The 22,089-nt window shown below is 46.2% G+C and overlaps 1 protein-coding gene across 1 annotated transcript in view; it reads left to right on the forward strand.

Annotated features, from left to right (window-relative positions):
- The window catches only part of PLEKHN1 (pleckstrin homology domain containing N1), an 88,622-nt gene extending 67,681 nt beyond the window's left edge, over positions 1-20,941 (forward strand). The window contains exons 9-16 of the mRNA XM_069610064.1: positions 8,414-8,489; positions 10,100-10,254; positions 12,482-12,685; positions 13,341-13,604; positions 13,737-13,883; positions 16,204-16,383; positions 16,589-16,637; positions 19,076-20,941. Of these exons, the coding sequence (XP_069466165.1) occupies positions 8,414-8,489; positions 10,100-10,254; positions 12,482-12,685; positions 13,341-13,604; positions 13,737-13,883; positions 16,204-16,383; positions 16,589-16,637; positions 19,076-19,299 (1,299 nt within the window). The 3' untranslated portion in view covers positions 19,300-20,941. The remainder of the gene's footprint in view (positions 1-8,413; positions 8,490-10,099; positions 10,255-12,481; positions 12,686-13,340; positions 13,605-13,736; positions 13,884-16,203; positions 16,384-16,588; positions 16,638-19,075) is intronic.
- The last annotated feature ends 1,148 nt before the right edge of the window (positions 20,942-22,089 follow it).

Genomic DNA, 22,089 nt, shown 5'->3' on the forward strand with positions numbered 1-22,089 from the left:
TTGCATAGACTTGCATAATAGCCTGGCACTTTTAGAGCGGAGACGACTTGGGAACATTTGATTGGAAACTCCTTCACATGTGGCCAAAGGGTTCTCACCTGTCAGTGCAAATGCCACTGAAGCCCAAATGAAAGCAGGCAGCTTGACTGTTGTTGGAATTTCCCCCGCCTGGGACATTTCCTATGATGCGATGTGTCCAATCAGAGTGGTAGGGGAGGGATTGAATGTCTCCTTGTATGATGTCTTTACTGTGCGCCTTAAATATCCGCGTCTTGTGAATGGACATTGTCGACTTTGGAAGTAACTTGGAAATGCTTACCTCGTCTTCGCAAAAAATGGGGAACAATTCACTCATTAGCTTACTTTTTCTCCGTTCACATGCTTTTACCCATGGGGCATGGTAGCCAACCTTTCACAAAACATATGTGCTTGGCCACAGCTCCTGTCAGCCCCAGCCAGCATAGGCCAGCAGTGAGGGATCATGGGAGTTGTAGGCTAAAACATCTGGATGGGGACAGGTTGGCTACCACCTTTGGAGGCTTTTTCACAAGTGTTGCATTAAAGACGCCATTTTAGATTGGATACCATTTTGTAAAAGTAACAAAAGGGAATGGATGGGAATAACGAAAGTGCAGGGGTCACTATGGTGGGGAATATGGGGAGAATGTGCGAGGAATGTTTTAATAGAGGAAAAAGAACAAAGGTGCCTTTTTCACATGATCATTTTTCGTATAGCTTGCAACAGGTGAATGATTTCTGCGTAGTGATTGTGAGTGACACTGTTGTTGTCTTTATTTCGAGGTAAAATTTGTACTGTTAAATCTGTGGTCATCTCAGGGTTGGAGCGTCATCTTCTCCTTATAGATCATCTTCAGGAACTTTGCTGCAACACCCGTCATTGGAGTGTCCTCACCTGAAAGGAAAAGGGCGGCATTTAGTGACCTCTTCCCGATGTTATAAGAAAAGTGGTTTCTATGTGCCTACATCGACAACCGTTTTCTATAAGTCATTTTTTTTGAAGAAATTAGCAGCGTTTTTTGCTGAAAAAACGAATTGAATGTTTTTAATTTTATTCAGGGGGATCCCCCGATCTCCCTCTCTTATTATTTATTCCCTAGTCCCCACCCCACCCTGACCCTTATAGGCCCGTAACCTCCGCCACCACATATTTTTCGAGGAGTTTTTCAGGCAAATATTTTCAGAAAGAAATACAGTGGGAAAAAAAACAGGCGATGAATGAACGTCATACCCTTTAAACAAGTAGAACCCAATGGGGATTTGCGCATCAATGTTGGCCTAGACTGGCTAAATCCAATGCAAGTTCAGGAGAAAGTTGCTTTTCACTAGTTCATCCCAATAAGGTTCTCCTGTCAAATTGGCCCAAAATGGCCAAACCAACTAAATGCCTTTTAGTTGGTTTGGCCACAACGGCATTGACTCAGACTTGGGTAACCTAACAGGGGTTTCCATGACGCCACTGGCACAGACTGGTCAATCCCAGTGCAGCTTTGACAATGCCATTGGTTCAGACTAGATTCATGTAATGGGCTCTCCAATGACAATGCTTGCTCAGATGGATCACACCCACTTAATGTTGAAATGTAGGTGAAGCACTGAGTTGCCCCTTGGCCCATACAAGGTTGTTATTGCTATTCCTCTTCTCGGTGGTACTCATTTTATCTATTTTATTGCCATGAAAAGGTAAATCCCCTCTCCTGTTTTCAGGCTTAAAAAGATATTTGCCATTGGGGTTCAACCCACGTGCTTATTGACCATTCCCAATTCACAGCAGAGACATATAAGGAAGACATCCGATAGTATTGTAAATCCCCATTAGAGGAAAGGTCAGCAGTTGCAGTATTTGGAAATACGGTCAACGCATTCCACAAAATAAAGTTGAAGCTGTCGTGGTGATCATGGGGTGAACATTACAGAAACACTATAGATATGGTACACGATTCTCGCAGTTTAAGACCATCGCTCATACAGCAAGTCATCTGCTCTTTGGCCTAAGACCAATGTCAGCTCCATTCACATTTCCTCCACTTCCTCAGTTCTTAAAACGTTGGGAGGTTTCTTGGTAATTGTCGCCAGGGTGCTGGGCGAGAGGGTGACTCAGACACTGGTATGGATGCGCAGGGCAGGCAAGTGCCTCCCTTGACAAGCCCAGGCGTGGCACGCTCCCACAGTCTTTCGCAATCTGATTTCCTGCACAGGCAGCTAATTGCTTAGGTGTCGGTCCAGGTATTCAAATAACAAGACTTTCCCACACAACAACAATGTTGGCTTAGACCCGTCAAGCCCAATGGGTTGTCTCGGGACAGCGCTGACTTCATCGTCGTAGATCCAATTGGGCCTTCCACATTAGGGTTGATTCAAACTGGCCAAACTCAAAGAGGTCTTCCACGATGACTACGTGAAACTGAATGAACCCAAATGGCGCTTCCAAGACTTTTCGTTTATGCTTTAGACTGCGAAATCCCAGTGGGGCTGTGCACAACAAAGTGGCTTAGACTAGATAAACCCAGCCGACGTTCAGGAGAAATTTGCTTTAAACTAGTTGATCCCAATAAAGGCTTGATGTCAACTTTAATTAAATAATGAATCTTTGATAACGCACTTAATACCTCAGACCAGTCTCCAAGCGCAGGACTGAGATTCCAACCTGTGTTGCTCTGAGTTGCCCCTGAGGTATCCTCTCGTCCCTTTGCCGCCACGTGGTCGACCAAACAGATTCCTTTGACTCAGGCTTGGGCAGCCCACAACGGGTTTTCATGAGGACTTTGGCACAGACTGGCCAATCCCAGGGGAGCTTTGGCAATGGGCCAGGTCCAGACTAGATGAACCTATGTGTGCCCCTATGATAATTCTGGTTCAGACTGATCAAGCCCACTATCAGGCTTTCATGTCGGCAAACAAAGACCTCAGACTGGTCCAATCCACTGGGAGCTTCCCCAGCAAAATGTGCTTAGACTGTCTACACCATAGGACGATTTGTGGCAGGCAAGCAAATGTTTTTTTTATAGAGCGCTTTCCGGAGAATTTTCATCTACAATTATGTTCATCAAATGAAATTGATAGTCATGTTATCAACCTTGCAAGGATGGAAACCTGAGGCAGCCATGCTGGGATCCAAACTGATGACCTGCAGTATACACACAGATCTCATGGCTGAGCATTTAACTTGCTGAGTTAACATACCAGCCTAGGTGGGTTAGTGGCTCAATGCAGCTCAGGTGGGTGCTATGCAGCGATGGCGGTGGTGAGGGGGTGGGTGGGGCTAGCGAGAAAGAGAATAACTAAGTTGTAATGGTGACAGCAGGCCAGGTGTGTGAGGGCAGTCATGGAGAAAGATGCAGGTCTAGAATATCATTGGGGCAGTGTGGGCACGCTAACAAGCCACTGATGTGCGCTGAGACTCTGCTGAGGGCAGGGGTAAGGAGCATTTACCCCCACATTCTTTTTTTTAACCACAAATTAGCAGGCTTTTGAAATTGAAATACTATTTGCATGAAGTGTAATAGTCGTTTTATTTCATGTCTGTTCAAACTGTGGTCTGCCGATGGGCCAGTCACCCCACAGCGCTCCGAAGCCTTAACAATGGCAGTTTGGCACTACACAAATATGAAGTAACTTAACGTATGGGAAATGAACGTCTTATTCAAGGAACCCCTCAATATTTATTAATTTTTTTATATAGCGCCCAAATGTCACCTGGCAGGCACTTTTTGTGCGATTTTTGGACTTAGAGCAAGGATCTCCAAAAACTGGCATACAACTAAAAAGACCAGTATTCACAGGTACACTTGTAGAGGAGGGTATGTAATGGGTTTCTATTTGATTGGTGAGGGCGTTGAGAGACAGCCCTGCACTTTCAGTGTGTCCCTGTGTTTTTAAACTAGCCCGCTGTTTGCACAGGAACCCTTGCACTTTTGCACTCAGGTCTGCACTTTGACACACACTCCTTAAGGTTACCAGATGAATCCATTCCAATGGGATGAGCGATTCAGGTTGAGTGGGCACAGCAGATATATACTATTTTAGATTTCGATTCAATGACTTAATGTTCTTTGGGCCTGTCGCCAGAATAGCCACACTTGCACTGTGGGGTGTTTATATATAGTATCAAGCGGTGATGTCTGGGTTTGGATAACCCAGCCGTCTGGAAGGACCTAGCGTGAATATTTCACATATAGTTCGCGAAGCAGTTATAGATTTTTAATATATAGGTACTTCTCATGTTTGCAGATGTTATAAGTGCTTAATACAACATTCCCCACAATCTTCAATTGATTTTTCAAAAGAAGAAGCTTTTATTCCGGAGACATAGGCATTCTTAGGATGTCCAAAGCATTTCGGTCTCGTGGACCATCTTCGGGGCTACAAATGATACTGTCCCAACCACTTATGGAAAGAGCAAGTCGGCCTGGTTAAAAGGGCAAATAGCTCTCAACAAAGCTTGCATGAGCCTGATCCCAATTTTTTCCGCAGCAGCCCAGAGACCATTAAACGATGCACCGGCAAGAAGCCCGTGGGAGTCAGAACAGGATACCATTTTTCAGTCCTGAACGCTGCTTTTAGTTTAGTGCCAGGTTTTCAATGAAGCGAACCAAGACTGCATCTCCCAGAATGCAATTGATATTGACATGAAGGAGCAAGACTGGGGCCTGGATCCCCGCTAACATGTAGCAACCTGATAACCTTGCTATCCCCGCACTTCGAAAGGTCTCGCTGCGTTCTCACGCGCAGCCCTGCACTTTCACAAGCGCTGGGAATGTTGGAGTTGTTTTTAATTATGATGCGGTTGCTTCCTGCCCCAGGTGCTCGGCTGGCTTACTAATCAGGGTGTGTGTGTGTACTGCAGCCAGTGTGCAACCAATGGCTATAGACCGTGACGCAACGCACACCTGAGGCAGGACCGGGTAACCGGGCCGGGCCACTCTGTCATATCCTGTCCACACATAGCAAACATCCCCACGCGTCATGAACTGATGCACCTCGGGAAGACGTTCAGTTAATGTATATACAGACCGGCTGTAAGGCCTCTGTATCGCGGGCCCTATTATGGTGTAATGGACTGAGACAATACTAGATTCCTAAACATATACCCGCAGGAACCTGACTATTGGTATTGCTTTCATTTCCGAGCAGTTCCTGCAATACACTATTAAAAGTAGAGCATCCAGTGGGGCAGGGTCGAACTGGGGCATAACATTGTCTCGGGCACCAATGAAACAGTGCCCACAGTTGCAAATGGCAATTCATGCCTTTTGCGACCGCCTGTGTGAGTAGCACCCAAGGGATTTTCTTAAAATTGTGCATTTTAAAGAATATTCATTTAGTAACACTGGTCACAAAAGTGGCCCACTTTGACCCCAAAACGTGTCACACACTAGAATGTTGTGTTTTGAGTTCGGGCATTGCCCTATAAGCCAGTTCTAGGCTGCTGTGCAGAAGTGCCCATGACGTCCAAATAAAGGCACAGTAGATATTTTGAGTATGGCCTTCACTGTACTGTCAAAAGTAAGGGAGATAAAATATAACCATAAAGATGCCAAGTGCCTGTAACACCCCATTAAAAGTACACAGCTCTTCTGAGAAGTGCCAGTACTGTCACAATACAACTTAGCAGTCAGGGTTAAAAGTGCCTCTAATACCCCATTAAAAGTACAGAAGCCCTCCTGAGAAGTACCAGTACTGTCATAATACAACTTAGCAGTCAAGGTTAAAAGTGCCTCTAACACCCCATTAAATGTACAGCAGCCTTCTGAGAAGTGCCAGTACTGTCATAATACAACTTAGCAGTCAAGGTTAAAAGTGCCTCTAACACCCCATTAAAAGTACAGAAGCCCTCCTGAGAAGTACCAGTACTGTCATAATACAACTTAGCAGTCAAGGTTAAAAGTGCCTCTAACACCCCATTAAATGTACAGCAGCCTTCTGAGAAGTGCCAGTACTGTCACAATACAACTTAGCAGTCAGGGTTAAAAGTGCCTCTAATACCCCATTAAAAGTACAGAAGCCCTCCTGAGAAGTACCAGTACTGTCATAATACAACTTAGCAGTCAAGGTTAAAAGTGCCTCTAACACCCCATTAAATGTACAGCAGCCTTCTGAGAAGTGCCAGTACTGTCACAATACAACTTAGCAGTCAGGGTTAAAAGTGCCTCTAATACCCCATTAAAAGTACAGAAGCCCTCCTGAGAAGTACCAGTACTGTCATAATACAACTTAGCAGTCAAGGTTAAAAGTGCCTCTAACACCCCATTAAATGTACAGCAGCCTTCTGAGAAGTGCCAGTACTGTCATAATACAACTTAGCAGTCAAGGTTAAAAGTGCCTCTAACACCCCATTAAATGTACAGAAGCCCTTCTGAGAAGTACCAGTACTGTCAAAATACAACTTAGCAGTCAAGGTTAAAAGTGTGTCTAACACCCCATTAAAAGTACAGCAGCCCTTCTGAGAAGTGCCAGTACTGTGTTAAAACAACTTAGCAGTCAAGGTTAAAAGTGCCTCTACCACCCCATTAAAAGTACAGCAGCCCTTCTGAGAAGTGCCAGTACTGTCATAATACAACTTAGAAGTCAAGGTTAAAAGTGCCTCTATCGTCCCATTAAAAGTACAGCAGCCCTTCTGAGAAGTGCCAGTACAGTCAGAAAATAATATTAGCCTTTACCAGTTGAAATAGTTAGTGCTCCAATGAAAGTAGAGCAGCCCTGCCGAGAAGTGCCACCACTGCCATAGTAGAAATTAACAGTTATAAAAACTGTCTGTAGTGACCGATTAAAAGTACAGCATCCCTGCTGAGACGTGCCAATACTGCCCTATCTGAATATTAGACTACACTGCCAAAATAACAAGTGCCTGTAGCCTTCCATTAAAAATACAGCAGGCCTGTTGAGAAGTGCGAGTACAGTCATATTAAAATATTAGACTTTAGCAGTCGAAATGAGAAGTGTGCTGTGCTCTAACAAAAGTACAGCTGCCCTGCTGAGAAGTGCCACCACTGTCATAGTAGAAAATAGCAGTCATAATGAGAAGTGCCTTTAGTGCCCCACTGAAAAGACAGCAGTCCTTCTGAGAAGTGCCACCACAGTCATAGTAGAATGTAGCAGTCAAAATAAGTGCCTGTAGTGCCCCACTTAAAATAGAGCAGTCCTTCTGAGAAGTGCCACCACTGCCATATTAGAATATAGCATTGATAATGAGATGTGCCTAAAGTGCTCAATTGAAAGTGCAGCAGCTCTTCTGAGAAGTGACACCACTGTCACATTAGTCATGATAAGTGCATGTAGTGCCCCACTGAAAATTTAGCAGTCCTTCTGAGAAGTGCCACCACTGTCTATAGTTCTCAACTGAAAGTGCAGAAGCCCTTCTGAGAAATGCCACCACTGTCATATTAGAATATAGAATTGATAATGATAAGTGTCTTTAGTGCTCAATTGAAAGTACAGCAGCCCTGCTGAGAAGTGCCAGTACTTTCATAAAAGAGCATAACAGTCGAAATAGGAAGCGTCTGTAGTGCCCCGGAAAAAGTGCAGCAGCCCTGCTGCGAAGTGCCAGTGCAGTCATACTAGGATATTAAACTTTAGCAGCTGAAATGAGAAGTACATGTAGTGCCCTGCTAAAAGTAGAGCAGCCCTGAGAAGGGCCACCACTGTCATATAGAATATAGCGGTCGTAATGAGAAGAGCCTATGGTACATTTTGGAATTATTAATATTGCGAAGAAACTTCAATTGTCTCAGCAGTTCCTGGTGCATGTAGCAGGGCACATGATTTTCTTGGATGGATGGTTGGCTTCAAACGGGACGTCGCTGGGGTAGTTAGCAAATAGTGCCCCAGCTGTGATTGGTTTGTTCTACGGCTGAGGAGGTAGCATCTATTTCCGCGAATAACAATCATCATTTGGGGGTAGTTGAGGGTAGCTATACGTTGCTACTTGCAACCCATGTCATGTTATGTCATGCTAGTCATTTGGGGGAAGGGCCATGTGATGTCATTTCCACCACCTTTGTGATTATGGTGAAATGAGACTGTTTTTGGTGGGATACTTGTTTTGGTGTCACCCTGCCAAAGGCAACAGACAGGTATCCACTGAGTATGGTCAGGGGGCAGTGGGCCTGTACCAGCAGATATGCTTCCCTTATACGTTCTGTCCTCCTCTTTATAAGACCGATATATTTGTGCTCTGATTGGCTATTGGAATGCTGATGCACCTGGTAGCTATCCACCACTGTTCATAGAAGTCGGGCCTAGAAATTTCCGCCCCACAGGGAAACTTGTACTAGCACACCAGCCTTAGAAACTGCCACCGCTGTCGCAAATGCTTGAACTCTGGCAGCCATTTTGCGGTGGGGAAATGGTTGTACACAAATGCGGATATTCACAGTGATTTTTTTTCTCTGAACAGGGGGAGCTCCCGCTGAAAGCCATCCAGGTGACTGCAGAGGAAGGACCCCGGCCATCCAGGTCATTCCTCATTGAAGGTAACTTTTCAGTGGGCGCTGACTACGTGCTGGGTATAGCCAGAAGTGAAGGGAAGCTTCTTAGGCAATGGCTCCCTGCCCAAACAATACATAACCGTGGAAGGGGTAGAGGGGGGCTGCATGATGTGAATGCAAGTTCCATTCCCACAAAAAAAGAAAAGACAGTAAGTTACAGAAATCATTTGGCGGATTGAAATTGACGATAGTTGTTTTATTTCATAATGGTTGATTGTAATGGAAGCTATTTTTAGATTAGTTAAGAACACCTGGTTATCAAGACAAATAGTGCATACATATTATGTATTTTCAAAACAAAAATAGTGCCGGATTTTGAGACATAATATTAATTCATCTCTGAAAATCGTATGTTGTTCTATGCTTAAGAAAAGGTGCACTGCCCGAATAACACGTTATTCCAGTTTAAAAAACAAAATAGATTGTTACAAAGTGCAATCATCTCCTTAATTTTATACCCAGATAACTGCCACATGTGGAAAAGAGTCCAGGCTCCTCTAATGTGATGAGGGGCCATTAACACTCAGAGTGAAATCCCTGTCTGTGGTGCCACACTGTTAAAGGCCCACCATAAAAATGTTATGGACTCTGCTTTGTCAGTGCAGTTGGAAAATAATCACCATTGGCTGTGGCCAGAGCAAACCAACGAAAGAATTGAATGGATGGATGGATGCCAATAGATGAGTAATCCTACCGCTGCACAAGGCTGTGGCTCCCCATCCCCATGTCGGGCTTCTGGTTGCATCCTGCTCACCAGTATCTAGACTCCAGTTCTTTCTTCCCCTTACATCAAAAGTGGGATTTAATGAAACACACTTTGTGTTTTCACCACTTCACTTGGTGGCGAATGAAAACTGCTTACAGCATGATCTTAAGTGAATGTCATAGTTCAGAACTACAGGGAACCCGACCAGAGCCCCATTGCCAAGACGAATTTATGGAGACTGCCTGGACTCAGTGCTGGCTAGCCCCAGCCCACTTAAAGCCCTGTAACTATGAAAGAAGTAGATGTCTGTCAATTGGCTATAACAATTCACACAATATGGATTGAAAGGTACTCATCAGGCGAAGTTTTGAGAATTAAAGGTATCTGGAGAAGTGTCGATATGTGGCAGTGGGACTGTTTTAAAGCATTCCCAGGTCTTGGTAGGCCTCTGAATATTCAGTCACTGCCTGAAAACAGGTAAATGGCCACGTGAAGTGAACTACCTCTAGGTGTGTGTAAATTTAGGGGGTTAATTTAGTTCTTGTGACTGACACAGCCCCTGCCCTACCAGAGCTTGAGTCATACCTCAGGCAGACAAGCAGGTGAGTCTGACAGCGCCCCAGTACCCTGTCAGAGAGGTGCCTGGCAGTATATTGATTCTGCCACGTTCCTAGTGGCCTTCCAAACGAACCAGCCTGTTGGGAGACACGTTCTATTCTCTCTAGGCCAGTCCACACCTCCTTCCCTTGGACTCTCCAGAGTCTAGACCAACAGTCACCTATCTGCACAGCTGAGGGCCTGATATCTTGATTACTCAAAGTAGCCACAGAAGGAGGGATGATAATATGGAAGTTAAGGACACACTTTCCTCTCTTCCCTTTTTTCGTAGGTCGGCTGATAAACACCATCCGAGTGACATGCTCGAGTACGGACGACTTCCAGGACTGGATGGACTACATCCACAGCGCCAAGTTCCAGAACTCGGACTCATCGTGCTCCGGATCAGAAGGCTTCACGCGTTCCAGGTCGGCGCACTATGGGCAGGTATGGATTGCTCTATAGGATGAGTGGATTGAGTGTGCCTGCCCGTAAGATCCACCAGGCCCATCAAGTCCGCCTCAACGCAATAGGATCACCCTATCCCCCTACTTAACCGAACCCACAGTGGGCTCTACCACTCCCCGTGCCTATCCCAGGCTATTTATTTACTTTTTTAAGCAATAGCAAAATATATATTTTTGAAGAAAATTGTTTTATTAAAGCATTTGGCTTAAAACAAATCTTCAAATCTTTCGCTAAAACTTTTTACTGTTAATGTCTCTGAAGATCAAACAATACAAATGTAGACAATTCAGCTACGAATACAGAATACAACCTCAATAATTCATTACGGAGATGGCGAGTTTATAAACCGAATTGTAGCTAAAACCAAAGAAATACGTTTCCCACTTCACAAAATCACCCACCATGCTTTTCTTCCACATTCAATGTTTTAGACTGAGGTAAGAACCAATCAATACGTGAAGTCCTTGTTACAGTCAATCCTGTACAAAATGGCCGCCAGTCCTTCACTGTTTCTATTTCTGCAGGGATCTTAGAGAATCTACAGCTATGAACCTTCCACTTTTCTTTATTACTCACACAAATTACCTCCTTGGTTGGTCATAAATTAAAACGTACTCTGAAAAACGGATCTGTTTTTTTAGTTTTAGCTATTAGGTGGCACTGTACGCGCTACTTGTTATGAGTCAAAACAATTGTCATGGGAAGTGAAGAGATAAGAGCGATGGAATGTGAGGAGGGACACACCCTGTTGGTATTGTTTGGAATTTTACCCACCCATTCACCGCCCATGGTCATGCTAGTCCGCATGGCCATTATCACCCACTACCTTCCCATCCCCACCCAAAACACATCCCCCGGGATCTCTTTGTGTCTATCTCTGGTTTCTGAAAGGTAATGGCTTAACTGAAACTCTAAACCAGCTGCTGGTGTATGTCTTAGGCAGGTGTTGCTTCTAGCCACTTGATTTATAAGCAGCATGTGTGTCCTTGCATCTGAATTTGCAGGTACTGCTATAATATGCCCAGGTAGTAAGACCATTTGCAAGTTTATGGCCGCAAAGTGCCATTATGTCAGTGCCTGGAAAATGCTGATCCATGCTTATACAAAAGCCCAAACTGTTGGATTTGTCAATGCATGTTTATGTTGTGTTTCATGCCAAATTCCCCCAACTTCTAGGCACTGTTAAAGCTGCTATGATTACTAAATGTAATGCTCCTCAATTTATTGAACTGCTCATCCTGCTTTCAAGTGTGTGCGATGTGCAGGCGTGATCCACGTGAGAGGCGAGCACTTGACCTGTGGCCATTCACCTGGACTCAGAGCACTTCGCGGAGTCACAGGCTGGAAAACAAAACCTCATTCCACGTGATTGGAGGCTGGCTGCCCTATGGCCTCCTGATATGTGTGGGCTCCTCAATACTATGATTCAGTGTAGGACAGGGGTCTACAAACTTGTGTAAGCAGAGCACCCATGCTAGAACTGTTTATATTTTCTACTAAAAGGAATTCTCCTCTTTCCTTTTAAAAAGTGTTATGCATACCCCCGAGAAGCCCAGGGGTATAGGGGGTCCTGGCCGGGTCTGGCTATAGGTGGTGGGGGAAAATTGCCCATGCCAACTGGGATACAGCAGTGTTCTGTCAATCAAATATGGGGCTTGATCATTCTGAAATTGCCCGATGTAAGGTTTCACAGCGTAGGGTAAAAGGGACCTCATGTTTATAGTTATTCTGGGCACACCACCTTGGGGCCTTGTATCTTTTGAAAAGCATTTTAAATTTGAGGGTAACATTGTTTTGACCCCACTAGTCTTGCATGTGCATTTCCCTTGTATCCCCTTTTTACTTCACCCCCAACCTCCTCCAAAACTCCAACAACAGGTGCAGAACAGGTAGTAGCAATGCAAGCTTCCCTCACACACTAAGCAACGTTCAAACACACAACCAGCAGTCAGTACAGCACTGCGAATAATGGCGCAAGCTTCCCTGCCATCCAGAACTAGTACTGTTTGGACAGCAGTATTCTAGGCTTCTGTTCATAGACTTAGAATAGGTGCAGCCTTGACAGCCAGGGTGCAAACTGCCCTAACGCACACATGCCTCGCGTATAACAGTTACGGCACAGGCATGCGCAGTATAAAACTTCCTCAAACAATGCTGGTAACTTACTCAGGCTTCCGATGAAACCTTTTACCTGCACCTTTCACAGGTTTCGGGAAGCGGCCGGAGTTCCCTGGCCTCCCATGGTCGCAGCAACTCTTGGACGTCGGGCAAGAAAAACACACGCCATTCCCACAGCTCGCATGGTTCCCACGGCTCCAATGGTCCAGTGGACCGGCAGTCCTTCGCCATCTTGAATGACCCCAGACTGCAGCTGGATCCTATGTCCCCGGGATACGCCCAGCCGCTCCAGGTAAGGCAGCCTTCACAGCCTCATGTTTGGTCAAGTGGCGAATTGTAAAAAGAAAAAAAGGACATTAATTGAGTGTGCGATGAGTTCGGGGTGGATGTGGAACCTGGGGGCAAATCAGGGTAAATTAATGGATTGGGAACCACTCAGAACAGATGATGGAGGGTCACAAAAGCAACAGAGGATGGCATCAGGTTAAATTGCAAGCAGCCCCAGAGGTCCTGAATGTGTTGTGTGCCTGCTGGCCTCCACCACTTCGTAATACTTACCCCCAGACTAAAAGTGGAATTGCCCATGCTGATATCGGGAGATTACTCAATATGATGCTGGTATAATTGGGAGGTGTACAGGGCTCAGGAAAAGTCTGCCCCATCTTCACTGATATTCCAGTGGCACACCGGTCTCGGGGGAGGTGTCCAGATATGCCCAGTAGGCCAGTCTACCATGCCTTGAAGTTGTATTGTATCTGATAATAACATTCCCACACTGCCACTCTGGAAAAGTTGATTCTCACACAGCTCTAAGTCCTCAATGTTCCTGGCAAAGGGCATAATGTTATACATATGGGGTTCCTGAATGTGGGAAAGGTGTGTCGCTCATGTGCTCTTCCACCCGCCTGATGCCTCTACTTAGTCTTCTCTTGTCTCCCATTGTTTAGGCCTTGGGGAGCTCCAACTGGGGGAGTGGAGGCACCCCACCGCCAGCACCAGAGCTCAAGCGGGGCGGCAGCACAAGAGCCTCGAAGGGGAGGCCAGGCCTCCACATCCAGATGCCTCTGCAGCCCACGGATCTGAGCAGGAACTGCTATGACCTCATTCTTGAAACCCCTCGCGAAGATCAACTCTCTCCCATCTACAATGAGCCTTACTCCTCACAAGATTCCCGGCAGCCTCCCGCAACGTATCATCCGGAGTGTGACGATGTAAGTGATAGCAATTACATTCTTCCCAGAGCCCTACTCAGTGGGTGTGGTTCTTGTTGGGGGTGAGTGAGGGTCTTTCTGGATCATAAAGAGTGGGGCTTTTTGTAATTCGTGTCTTCCTTTTGCTTTCAGATGAAGCGTTGGAGCCTAGCAGAGAGTCAGTACTCCACCTCGTCCAGCATCTCTGAGAAAGAGCTCCCTCTGCGCAGCAATTCCCCTCTGTATGCTGACCCCTACACCCCGAATGCTCAGCCGTCCTACCCCAGATTCCTGGATGAGGTAAGGGATCGCCTCCATCAGACCTACACATCGTCCAACCAGGCCCTACCATAGCCAGTGATGGGTCCTCACCCACTCAATAATAGACGCTCACATTGTCCTGATATATTTCACATAGACCATAACAGACTCAGACAGAACACACAGCATAGCCTTATATAGCCAGTGACAGACTCCCACATAGGCCTGGCATACCCTTGGAAACAGTTGTTGTCACTCCCATTAGCACATATTGCAGAATTTTCTGAGCAGAAAAATCCCCCTATGAGAGAAAAAAAATGGAATGTTTGCCCTCCATAAAGATGGCTGCCGTGGTCAAGAGTGGTGATGTCAGCAGACATTAGCTTGCCCACAACATTGATGGCCGCTGTCAAATGCCAAGCACGGAGCACTGCGAAGACCCTGTGAAACCAGCTCTACTGTGACAAGACCACACAGACCAAGAAGAAAACAAACCCACAACTACATACTCAACCCGAGAAGATGGAGTAATGAGGCTCAAGCCCCGTATCCAAAAATCACCGCTGATGGATAAAAATCTATCAGCAAGAAGAAGAACAGGAACTTGAGAGGGTAAGAGCATTCGCCACTGTTTTGCTGAAAAAAATGTATGCTTGGTCTGCTTTACTTCACCTAATATTGAATTGGTGTAAATAAAAGCGGAGCAGACGCACGTACACTTCACTCCCACGCTGATCTGCGGGGCAATGGAAGCATACATCTGTTTGTAGCAGGTCTGGCGATCATGCCACAGCGAAGCCGCCAGTTGCTATTTTCATTATAATTTGTGCTATTACAACCTATTACCTACCTACCAACCTAACAATGAAGAGGGAGTACATATGGTATGACCTTCTCACAGCACCTTCACTGATTTGAGACACATGTTGAATACATTGAGAAAAATGATGATAACGACAATACAATAGCTCTGTGCATGTTATGTTAAGATCAAACATAAGTACTCCAACTGAATCTGCGACGCAGGATCTTGCTCTGGAGAATTTCTTAGTCCTGTACGAGATTGGAAAATGTGAGGAGACGCGGAAAAGTGCTTCTGTGTGCAGAATTTCGTGCCCGACGAAACGGATAATTCAGAGAACGATTCATACAATAGCTGATGGCAAATGTGTCATTGCCAGGAGTGGGAATGGCTTCTTTGACCCCACTGCCAGCCGTCTTCTACTTCAAAGCCAGCAACAGTGGAAGCCATGATAAACATTATACGGTGACACAAGCCAATAGCATGCCAGGGCGATCCAATGCCAGGCAAACAGGGAACAGAAGCAGAAATCTCTACCCTGTGGATGATTCAAATAATACATCATGATTTCGAACAGTCAGCTGCCCCTACCCCCTGGAAACAATCATGGATGAGGCCTTTGCATAAATATCCAATGTGGACCCGGCGAACCCGGAAAATTCAAGACCATGAGCCTAATCTCCATTGTTAGCAAAAGTAATGGAGAAAGTATTAATGGCCAAGCAAGCCAGGCATCTACCTAGAAAGAGAATCCCTCTGGCACATGTTAGAAGGCCACTGCCAATTGAAGCATCACTGTCAGAGGTGCTTGACCTGTCTGCCGACTTTGATAACATTGACCATTCAATTTCCATTAGGCAGAGTGAAGTCCGCAGGACCACTGGCGAACATGATCTGCGGTTCACCCTATCCGTAACAGACCGCCATTCCCAAACCTGTAATGCCAGCATTGCGGTGCCCCGCATTTACCCCAGGTGGTTCCAGCCAAGGCTCCCCCAGTCACTCACGTGTTCAGCAAACATTTGAAACCAGTGGATGACCTGCTGGTCATTACAGAGGTGGGAATTCATAATCACACTGACGATAGATACCCCCTTATTTGTCAACATATTTCCAAGTACTTCCTGCACCGCTATTGCTTGCATGCAGTTTCACTTCCTGGACCCCTATTGCTTGCAGACAGTTTCACTTCCTCCGCCCCTATTGCTTGCATGCAGTTTCACTTCCTGCACCCCTATTGCTTGCAGGCAGTTTCACTTCCTGCGCCCCTATTGCTTGCACGCAGTTTCACTTTCTGTATCCCTATTAATTGAATGCATTTTTCACTTCCTGCACCCTATTGCTTGCATGCAGTTTCACTTCCTGCACCGCTATTGCTTGCATGCAGTTTCACTTCCTGAGCCATTATTGCTTGCATGCATTTTCACTTCCTGTATCCCTATTAATTGAATTCATTTTCCCTTCCTGTGACCTACTGTTGGTAAGCAATGTCACAAATGTATTTTTTTTTTTTAAAAAAAACATTAATTACATTTTGCCCTTTTTGGTTTCTCACAGACTGTGGAAAATCAGTGCCAGGTTTCATCGGAGAAAGCAAATCCGAGAAATAAACCATTCCCAATGCTCCCAGTCTCTCACCCTGCTCTGCAAAAAAAGTTCTCCCACCCCCTGCTTGGGAACTTGCCCCAGGAGCCTTTGGCATCTCATCGATACAGTGAACCCGCCGTCTCAATACAGGTAGGTCTTTTACATATACATGGCGTTGTGAGAGGGCGTGGCATTCTAACTACATCAGTATCACAAGGCAAGGGCGGGCCAATAGTTACAAGCCTTTTCACCTGTCAGTAACTAACCAGTGGCTAACCAGAAAGCATTATGACAGGCTGGCATGTTAGACAGCATAGCTTTCACTGTAACCTAATATAATCTTTCGTTTTTTCAGGCTCCGTCCTGCCGGGATGACATACTTCGACCACGATGGAACACGCCAGGTAAAGGGGGGGTCTAACCATAGGGTTACTGTGCAGCAACCGAGTGGTCATTGAGCTGGGCGGAGGGGAATCCTGCAAGGGAAGATGGAGGCTGTGAAAAGGAGAAGGAGTCGGAAGGATCAGCAGCCATAGGGGAGTGTGTGAGGCACACCGGGGTAGCACCCACTGGCAGCGGGGGGCAACTTTCCTGCGATTGGCACCTGTAGGTCTCAAGCGTAATATGTGTCTGGGGTGGTGGAGAAGGTAGTGCTGAGAAGCTGACAATGTTGGCACCATCCTCTACCCCTCTGCTGCCCCCTACAGGGCGATGGAGGGTGGTGGCAGCCGCAGATGGGAGGCCTCCTGTTTCAGGAGTATTGTATATTCACCAAATGTGCAGGTAATCACCCACCTAGGCCTCTTCCCCCTTCCTTCTCGCCTGCTCTCTGCGTCCCTTTTCCTCTTCCGCTAAAGAGATGTGAAGAGGCCTGAGAAGGTGTTAAACACCATACTAAAAACCTGCATGCGCACACAATCACACAGTTTGTCAGGTACGGGAGTAGGGATGCCACACTCCTGCCTCCCAACAAATAAAACTGGGAGACGAGTGCAATGCGCCAGCTGCCACCTTCCCCTGCCCAGATCCCCGAAACCAATGCAAGGGCAATGGAGCGGGGGCTGTTTTGTGTAAGGCTGTAGTCCTCTCCCGCTGCTTTGTGCCACAACAAAACACAACAGGAGAGACATTTAGTTTGGATGCCTGTGCCCCAACCCCACCAGCATCACATTGAGTCTGTCCTGTTGGGAAATGTATTGTTTTCTTTAGAAGCCAGTTAGCCTCTACCTTTTTGGAGGCAATATGGTCCAATCACTAATTTGTCCACTGTGCTTTTGGCGGATTCGTTTTAAATTATGATTTCTATGCGTGATCAATCTCCTGGGAAACCCCCTTACCTGTCTTCACCCATGCTGACATTATAGATCAAAATCGGGAGCTCGTATAAATGGCTAAATTCCAGTGTATGGGCGTAAGAAAAATCCATCACATATAATTAATAGAACAAGAACTGCTTCATTTTAGAACAATATTCATTTCATGTTTCATTGTGGTGAATGTTATGTATGTTACATTCATATCAACCGATCTGTTCTTCGTGTTAGCATTCTGTAAATCACGTAACACGTGTGCTGCGATTTTAGATGTGGCTTTCCCACTCAACCAAGCATGGGATCGTAGACAAAGCAAGTGACTCCCCTGTGCCCTGGTTCCCTTATTATCTGCCAAGGTCTGAAGCTCCAAGGTGTGAGCTAAATGACAGCAAAGCACCATCACAAACATGAACATTATTTTATGTCCACATTGCCCTGGAGTGTGTAAGGCGCTATTCGACATAAATAGATGTGGTTCAAATTAGCCATAAAACACAGGCAATGAAAAGAAATAATCCAGACTACATAGATGTGCATTTTAAATGAGCTACAAACATCGCCCTGGCTTCCTATACGGCAGCCTTTTTCTGTTAAGTTTTGTGTGGGGCCCTTTGACCCTGGCAGTGATGGAATTTCCTCCTTGTCCCCTTTTACTGGATTTCCTACATATGGGTTGGTCATTACTTTGCAATCCATCATCATCCAAGACAAAAATAAAAGGCTGAGGGTGCCACGGTCATTCGTTAGGCCTTCTTTTCAATCATTCTAGTTCTTTCTAAAATAACAGTTAATAAACAAGGTTAGATAGAATTGCTTGTGTTTTTAAATGGGCAAGCTGAGATCCGAACATTATCCTACTTATGTTACTAAATAAATGAAATGACTGAGAAGAATTGGGAAGGATGACACAACAGTGAAACCTGCACAAATCACAACATAAACCAACATGGCAAAATATAAATTGTTATAGAAACATGTCATGCAACAGCAGCATAATAGTAGCTTTATTTCCTGCCTCCGGATTCGGAGTCTGCATTTATTACCTTTTATAGCAACGTGAGCCTAAATAAATTCAGTTTTACAACTGTACGATCAAGACTGAAAGAAGCAAAGTGAATTAATATAAGATCCATATCATCACCTGCTTGTAGCCATCGTTCCCCACTTCATTGAGCAGTGTCCACTTATCCCCTTTCTCATCACCCAACTTTCACTCCTCTTAAGGAACATGCCAAAGCACAGCTGCTTAATCGTGCTTACATCTCAAAGCAAAGACAAAATGGGGCAGAGCTCTTTGGAGCGCCGATGTTAGGTCCACTGTGGATGCACTGTTATTAAGCTTCTCAGACATGGGTTTGTGCTTTCCCTGGATTTGGTAATCCAAGATCTAGAGAATTTCCTGACTTCTGAATGTGAGGAAATCCAACCCATTTCCAGCACTGATCACAAGGACAACATAGTTTCTGTTTTCGATTGATGCACCTAGACAGGATGATGTCAAACATTAGTTTTTCATTTTGCTTTTTCAGGTCTGTCCTCAGACTGCAAACCGTGTCCCGTGCTGACCGAACACGAGTATGCTGAGCTTCAAGGCTTCAACAGCGACTTCCCCCACAGCGGCGACTTCAGCTACGACAATGTGTGGGACAGTGAGCCCCAGATTTCCCGCTTCTCCCCTGGCCCATGCGGAAGGTTCAACCACCCGGGAGCGCAGGACAACAAGGCCAAACTAATGGCGCATGTCTGGTCCTAACACCCGCCTCTGTCCATAAGGCCCGTCTTTCGCAGCACCTGTCAGGTGCACAAGTGGACGGCCAAAGGAAGGTTTCATTGTGGCTTCTGTACCCGACAATGGTCAATACTCAGGGACCCAAATGTGTATTTTAAGGGACTGCGGATTGATGATGACAAGGCCACACACAAGACTTTTGTTTGGAAAAGAAAGGACCCAAGTCCTGTGGAACGAGGAATTGCAGGGAATTAGAACGGAGTGGCCGGGTGCCAGGAGGAGGCCAAGTGTGGCTGACAAGGCTGAGCCAAACGAGGAGACACGTTGTGGACTTTCCAGAGTAAAAATGAAGTAACACTTTGCACAATATGGCAGAATCTGGCTATCGGAACTTGGAGTTTTACCGTTGGTGGGTGGAGGAGCCGGTCACCTGTGGGCAGCAGGGATAGCCGAGGGTGGTGGAGGCAGCAGTTGACCACAGAGGCAGCAGCGTGGCTGTAGTGGTGACAGCGGAGCAGCTGTGGCCATCCAGGCAGCCATGCAGAGCAGAGGCCGGCATAGACACAGGGATCAGCTGTGGGCATCAGGGGCAGCTGTGGATGGTAGGGGCAGCTGCGGCCATCCAGGGGGCTGTGAAGAGTGGAGCCAGACATGGGAATAGGGATCAGCTATGAATTGCAGGGGCAGCCGTGGAAGGCGAACTTTAGTGGTGCACCCGATAGACGGGGAGTCACTGTGGTCCGGTCTGGCAGATTTGGAGAATGGAGTCAGTGGTGTGCTTACAGTGGAAACATGGATGCATGGGTAGAAGCTGACGGTGGGGCAGGAAGGGGTCAGTGCATCTAGATATGCACAGTATGCATCTGTGGGCACAATCAGCTCTCCATGCATTGCTGCTTACCCAGAGTGAAACGTAAAGGGGTCATTCCTGTACCTCCATCCTGATGCTTCAGCGCCCCACTTTTTCATTTGTGGCATTCACACCCAGCTCCCAACCTACACCCTCTGCAGCAATTCTAGACACTGCTCTTTCACTGCACAGATATCCTTGGTCCTACAGCACCCTTAGATTGCAGGAGTGGGGGCACATTAGCTCTACCGATGCACATCAATCCCGACCAGCAGCTCTGTGGTGTTCCAGTGCTCAGACTCATATACTGCTCTGCCAATGCTCCTCGGTCATGGCCTGCATCACTCCTGGTACTGCATTACAGAATCTACGCATGCTCTGCTGGTGCACCTCCACCCCGATTCCTTTCCTGAAACCCTGTCTGGCTTGAGCCTGCCAAACCGTCCAGCCCGAAAGCACAAATGCACTATGTGTGAGTGCCCAGTGTGTTCTCCCCGAGTGTGAAATTTGGGAGCACATGGCGTTTGCAGGAGGCCGAATCCGAGCTCGACAGCTGAGTCCATTCCTGACCTTCGTTCGGAACAGTGGCCTCCGCGCGCTCAACTGTCGTATTGTTCTTTGTTCAAAATGTATTTTTTTAAATATTGCTTCATGTACATACCACATCTTTGGACTTTTACATGTTTGAAGGGTCACGTTTACAGTCTAAATAACTTAATGGTTTTCTTGTATTTAAGGTGTAAGATATTTTAAGTATGGTATATTTAATTTTATAGCAGTACCACATAAAAACAGACTAGTCTTGCTTTTCATGAACTGGACTCTGCTGTATTTATTTCTCTTTAATTACACATTAAGCGTCAATCGATTGATTCAATGTCTCTTGGCATTTCCCAATTCTGACAAAATGGTGGGCAGTGATATCCTGTGAGGCTCGGGGACGGGCCCATCCACCCACACCCCATTCCCTAGGGAGCGGGTTTGGTGGACGTGCTTTGTTGGGGTCAAAACAGAACAATCCCACATTAAGCTTTCATGGGAGACGCTCTCTCTGACAGGTACAAAGATTTGTCGAGCAAGGGTAGAATACTAAGCAAAGGCGACACAGGCAAACTGTCAGATTCTCCTGGGGCATAGCAGCGGCGTTCCGCCACCTGTCCTTAGTCTAGCAAGTGCAGGGTGTGCTAGAGGACTGTGGCATAGGGCAGAAACCTGGGCAGGGCCAGAGAAGCATGTCAGACCTTGCAATGGGCAGTCTGAGGTGGGGTAAAGCCGGAGGCTAAGAAGGTCTCTGTGTTCTACAGCAGAGTGTGATCTGCCGGACGATGGAATCTGTTAGGGGCGAGTGTCATGCGCTACACGTTTTCGCTGATGTCATCTGTAAATTCATGTGCCTAGACGTGTGTGCTTGTTTATATCTTTGATATAGAGTGCAGGTCATTCATTAAATACTGTAACAAACACCATGGCAATTGATCCCAAATGCTCGGGGGCATAGCCTTGTTTTCGCATTACAGAACTGTGTTCCACCTACCAGGGATGATCACAAAACATGACTTCCCCTGCTGCATCACTCCCACTATGTCCATCCCCTCCTTCTGCAGACTAGGCCTGGATACCCCTGGTGGGGGACAGAGTACACCCGCTTACGGGCAAGTGTAGGGGTCATGAGACTACTGTGGTGGTGGCTTGAAGTGGTTTAAATGGTTCCATGTGTTAATATCCCCGCAAAATGATCGCCACACAAGAATATCGCCATATTTATTGGCCCGATATTAATCCATGGAACCTGCGGGGGACACCCCTGCAGCCCCCATAATGTTTTTAATGGAGCGGAGACACCTCCACAACCCCCGGTCCCAATAACCCCACAAATGAATCCCACTAATAATATCGACTATTGCCGTTCCAGACAACCATATATATGGCTATATTATTAATGGGGATAATAATACCTGATACCG

The sequence above is a fragment of the Ambystoma mexicanum genome, chromosome 8 (assembly GCF_040938575.1).
Source record: "Ambystoma mexicanum isolate Mex_15411 chromosome 8, UKY_AmexF1_1, whole genome shotgun sequence".
In the NCBI taxonomy this organism is placed as follows: domain Eukaryota; kingdom Metazoa; phylum Chordata; class Amphibia; order Caudata; family Ambystomatidae; genus Ambystoma; species Ambystoma mexicanum.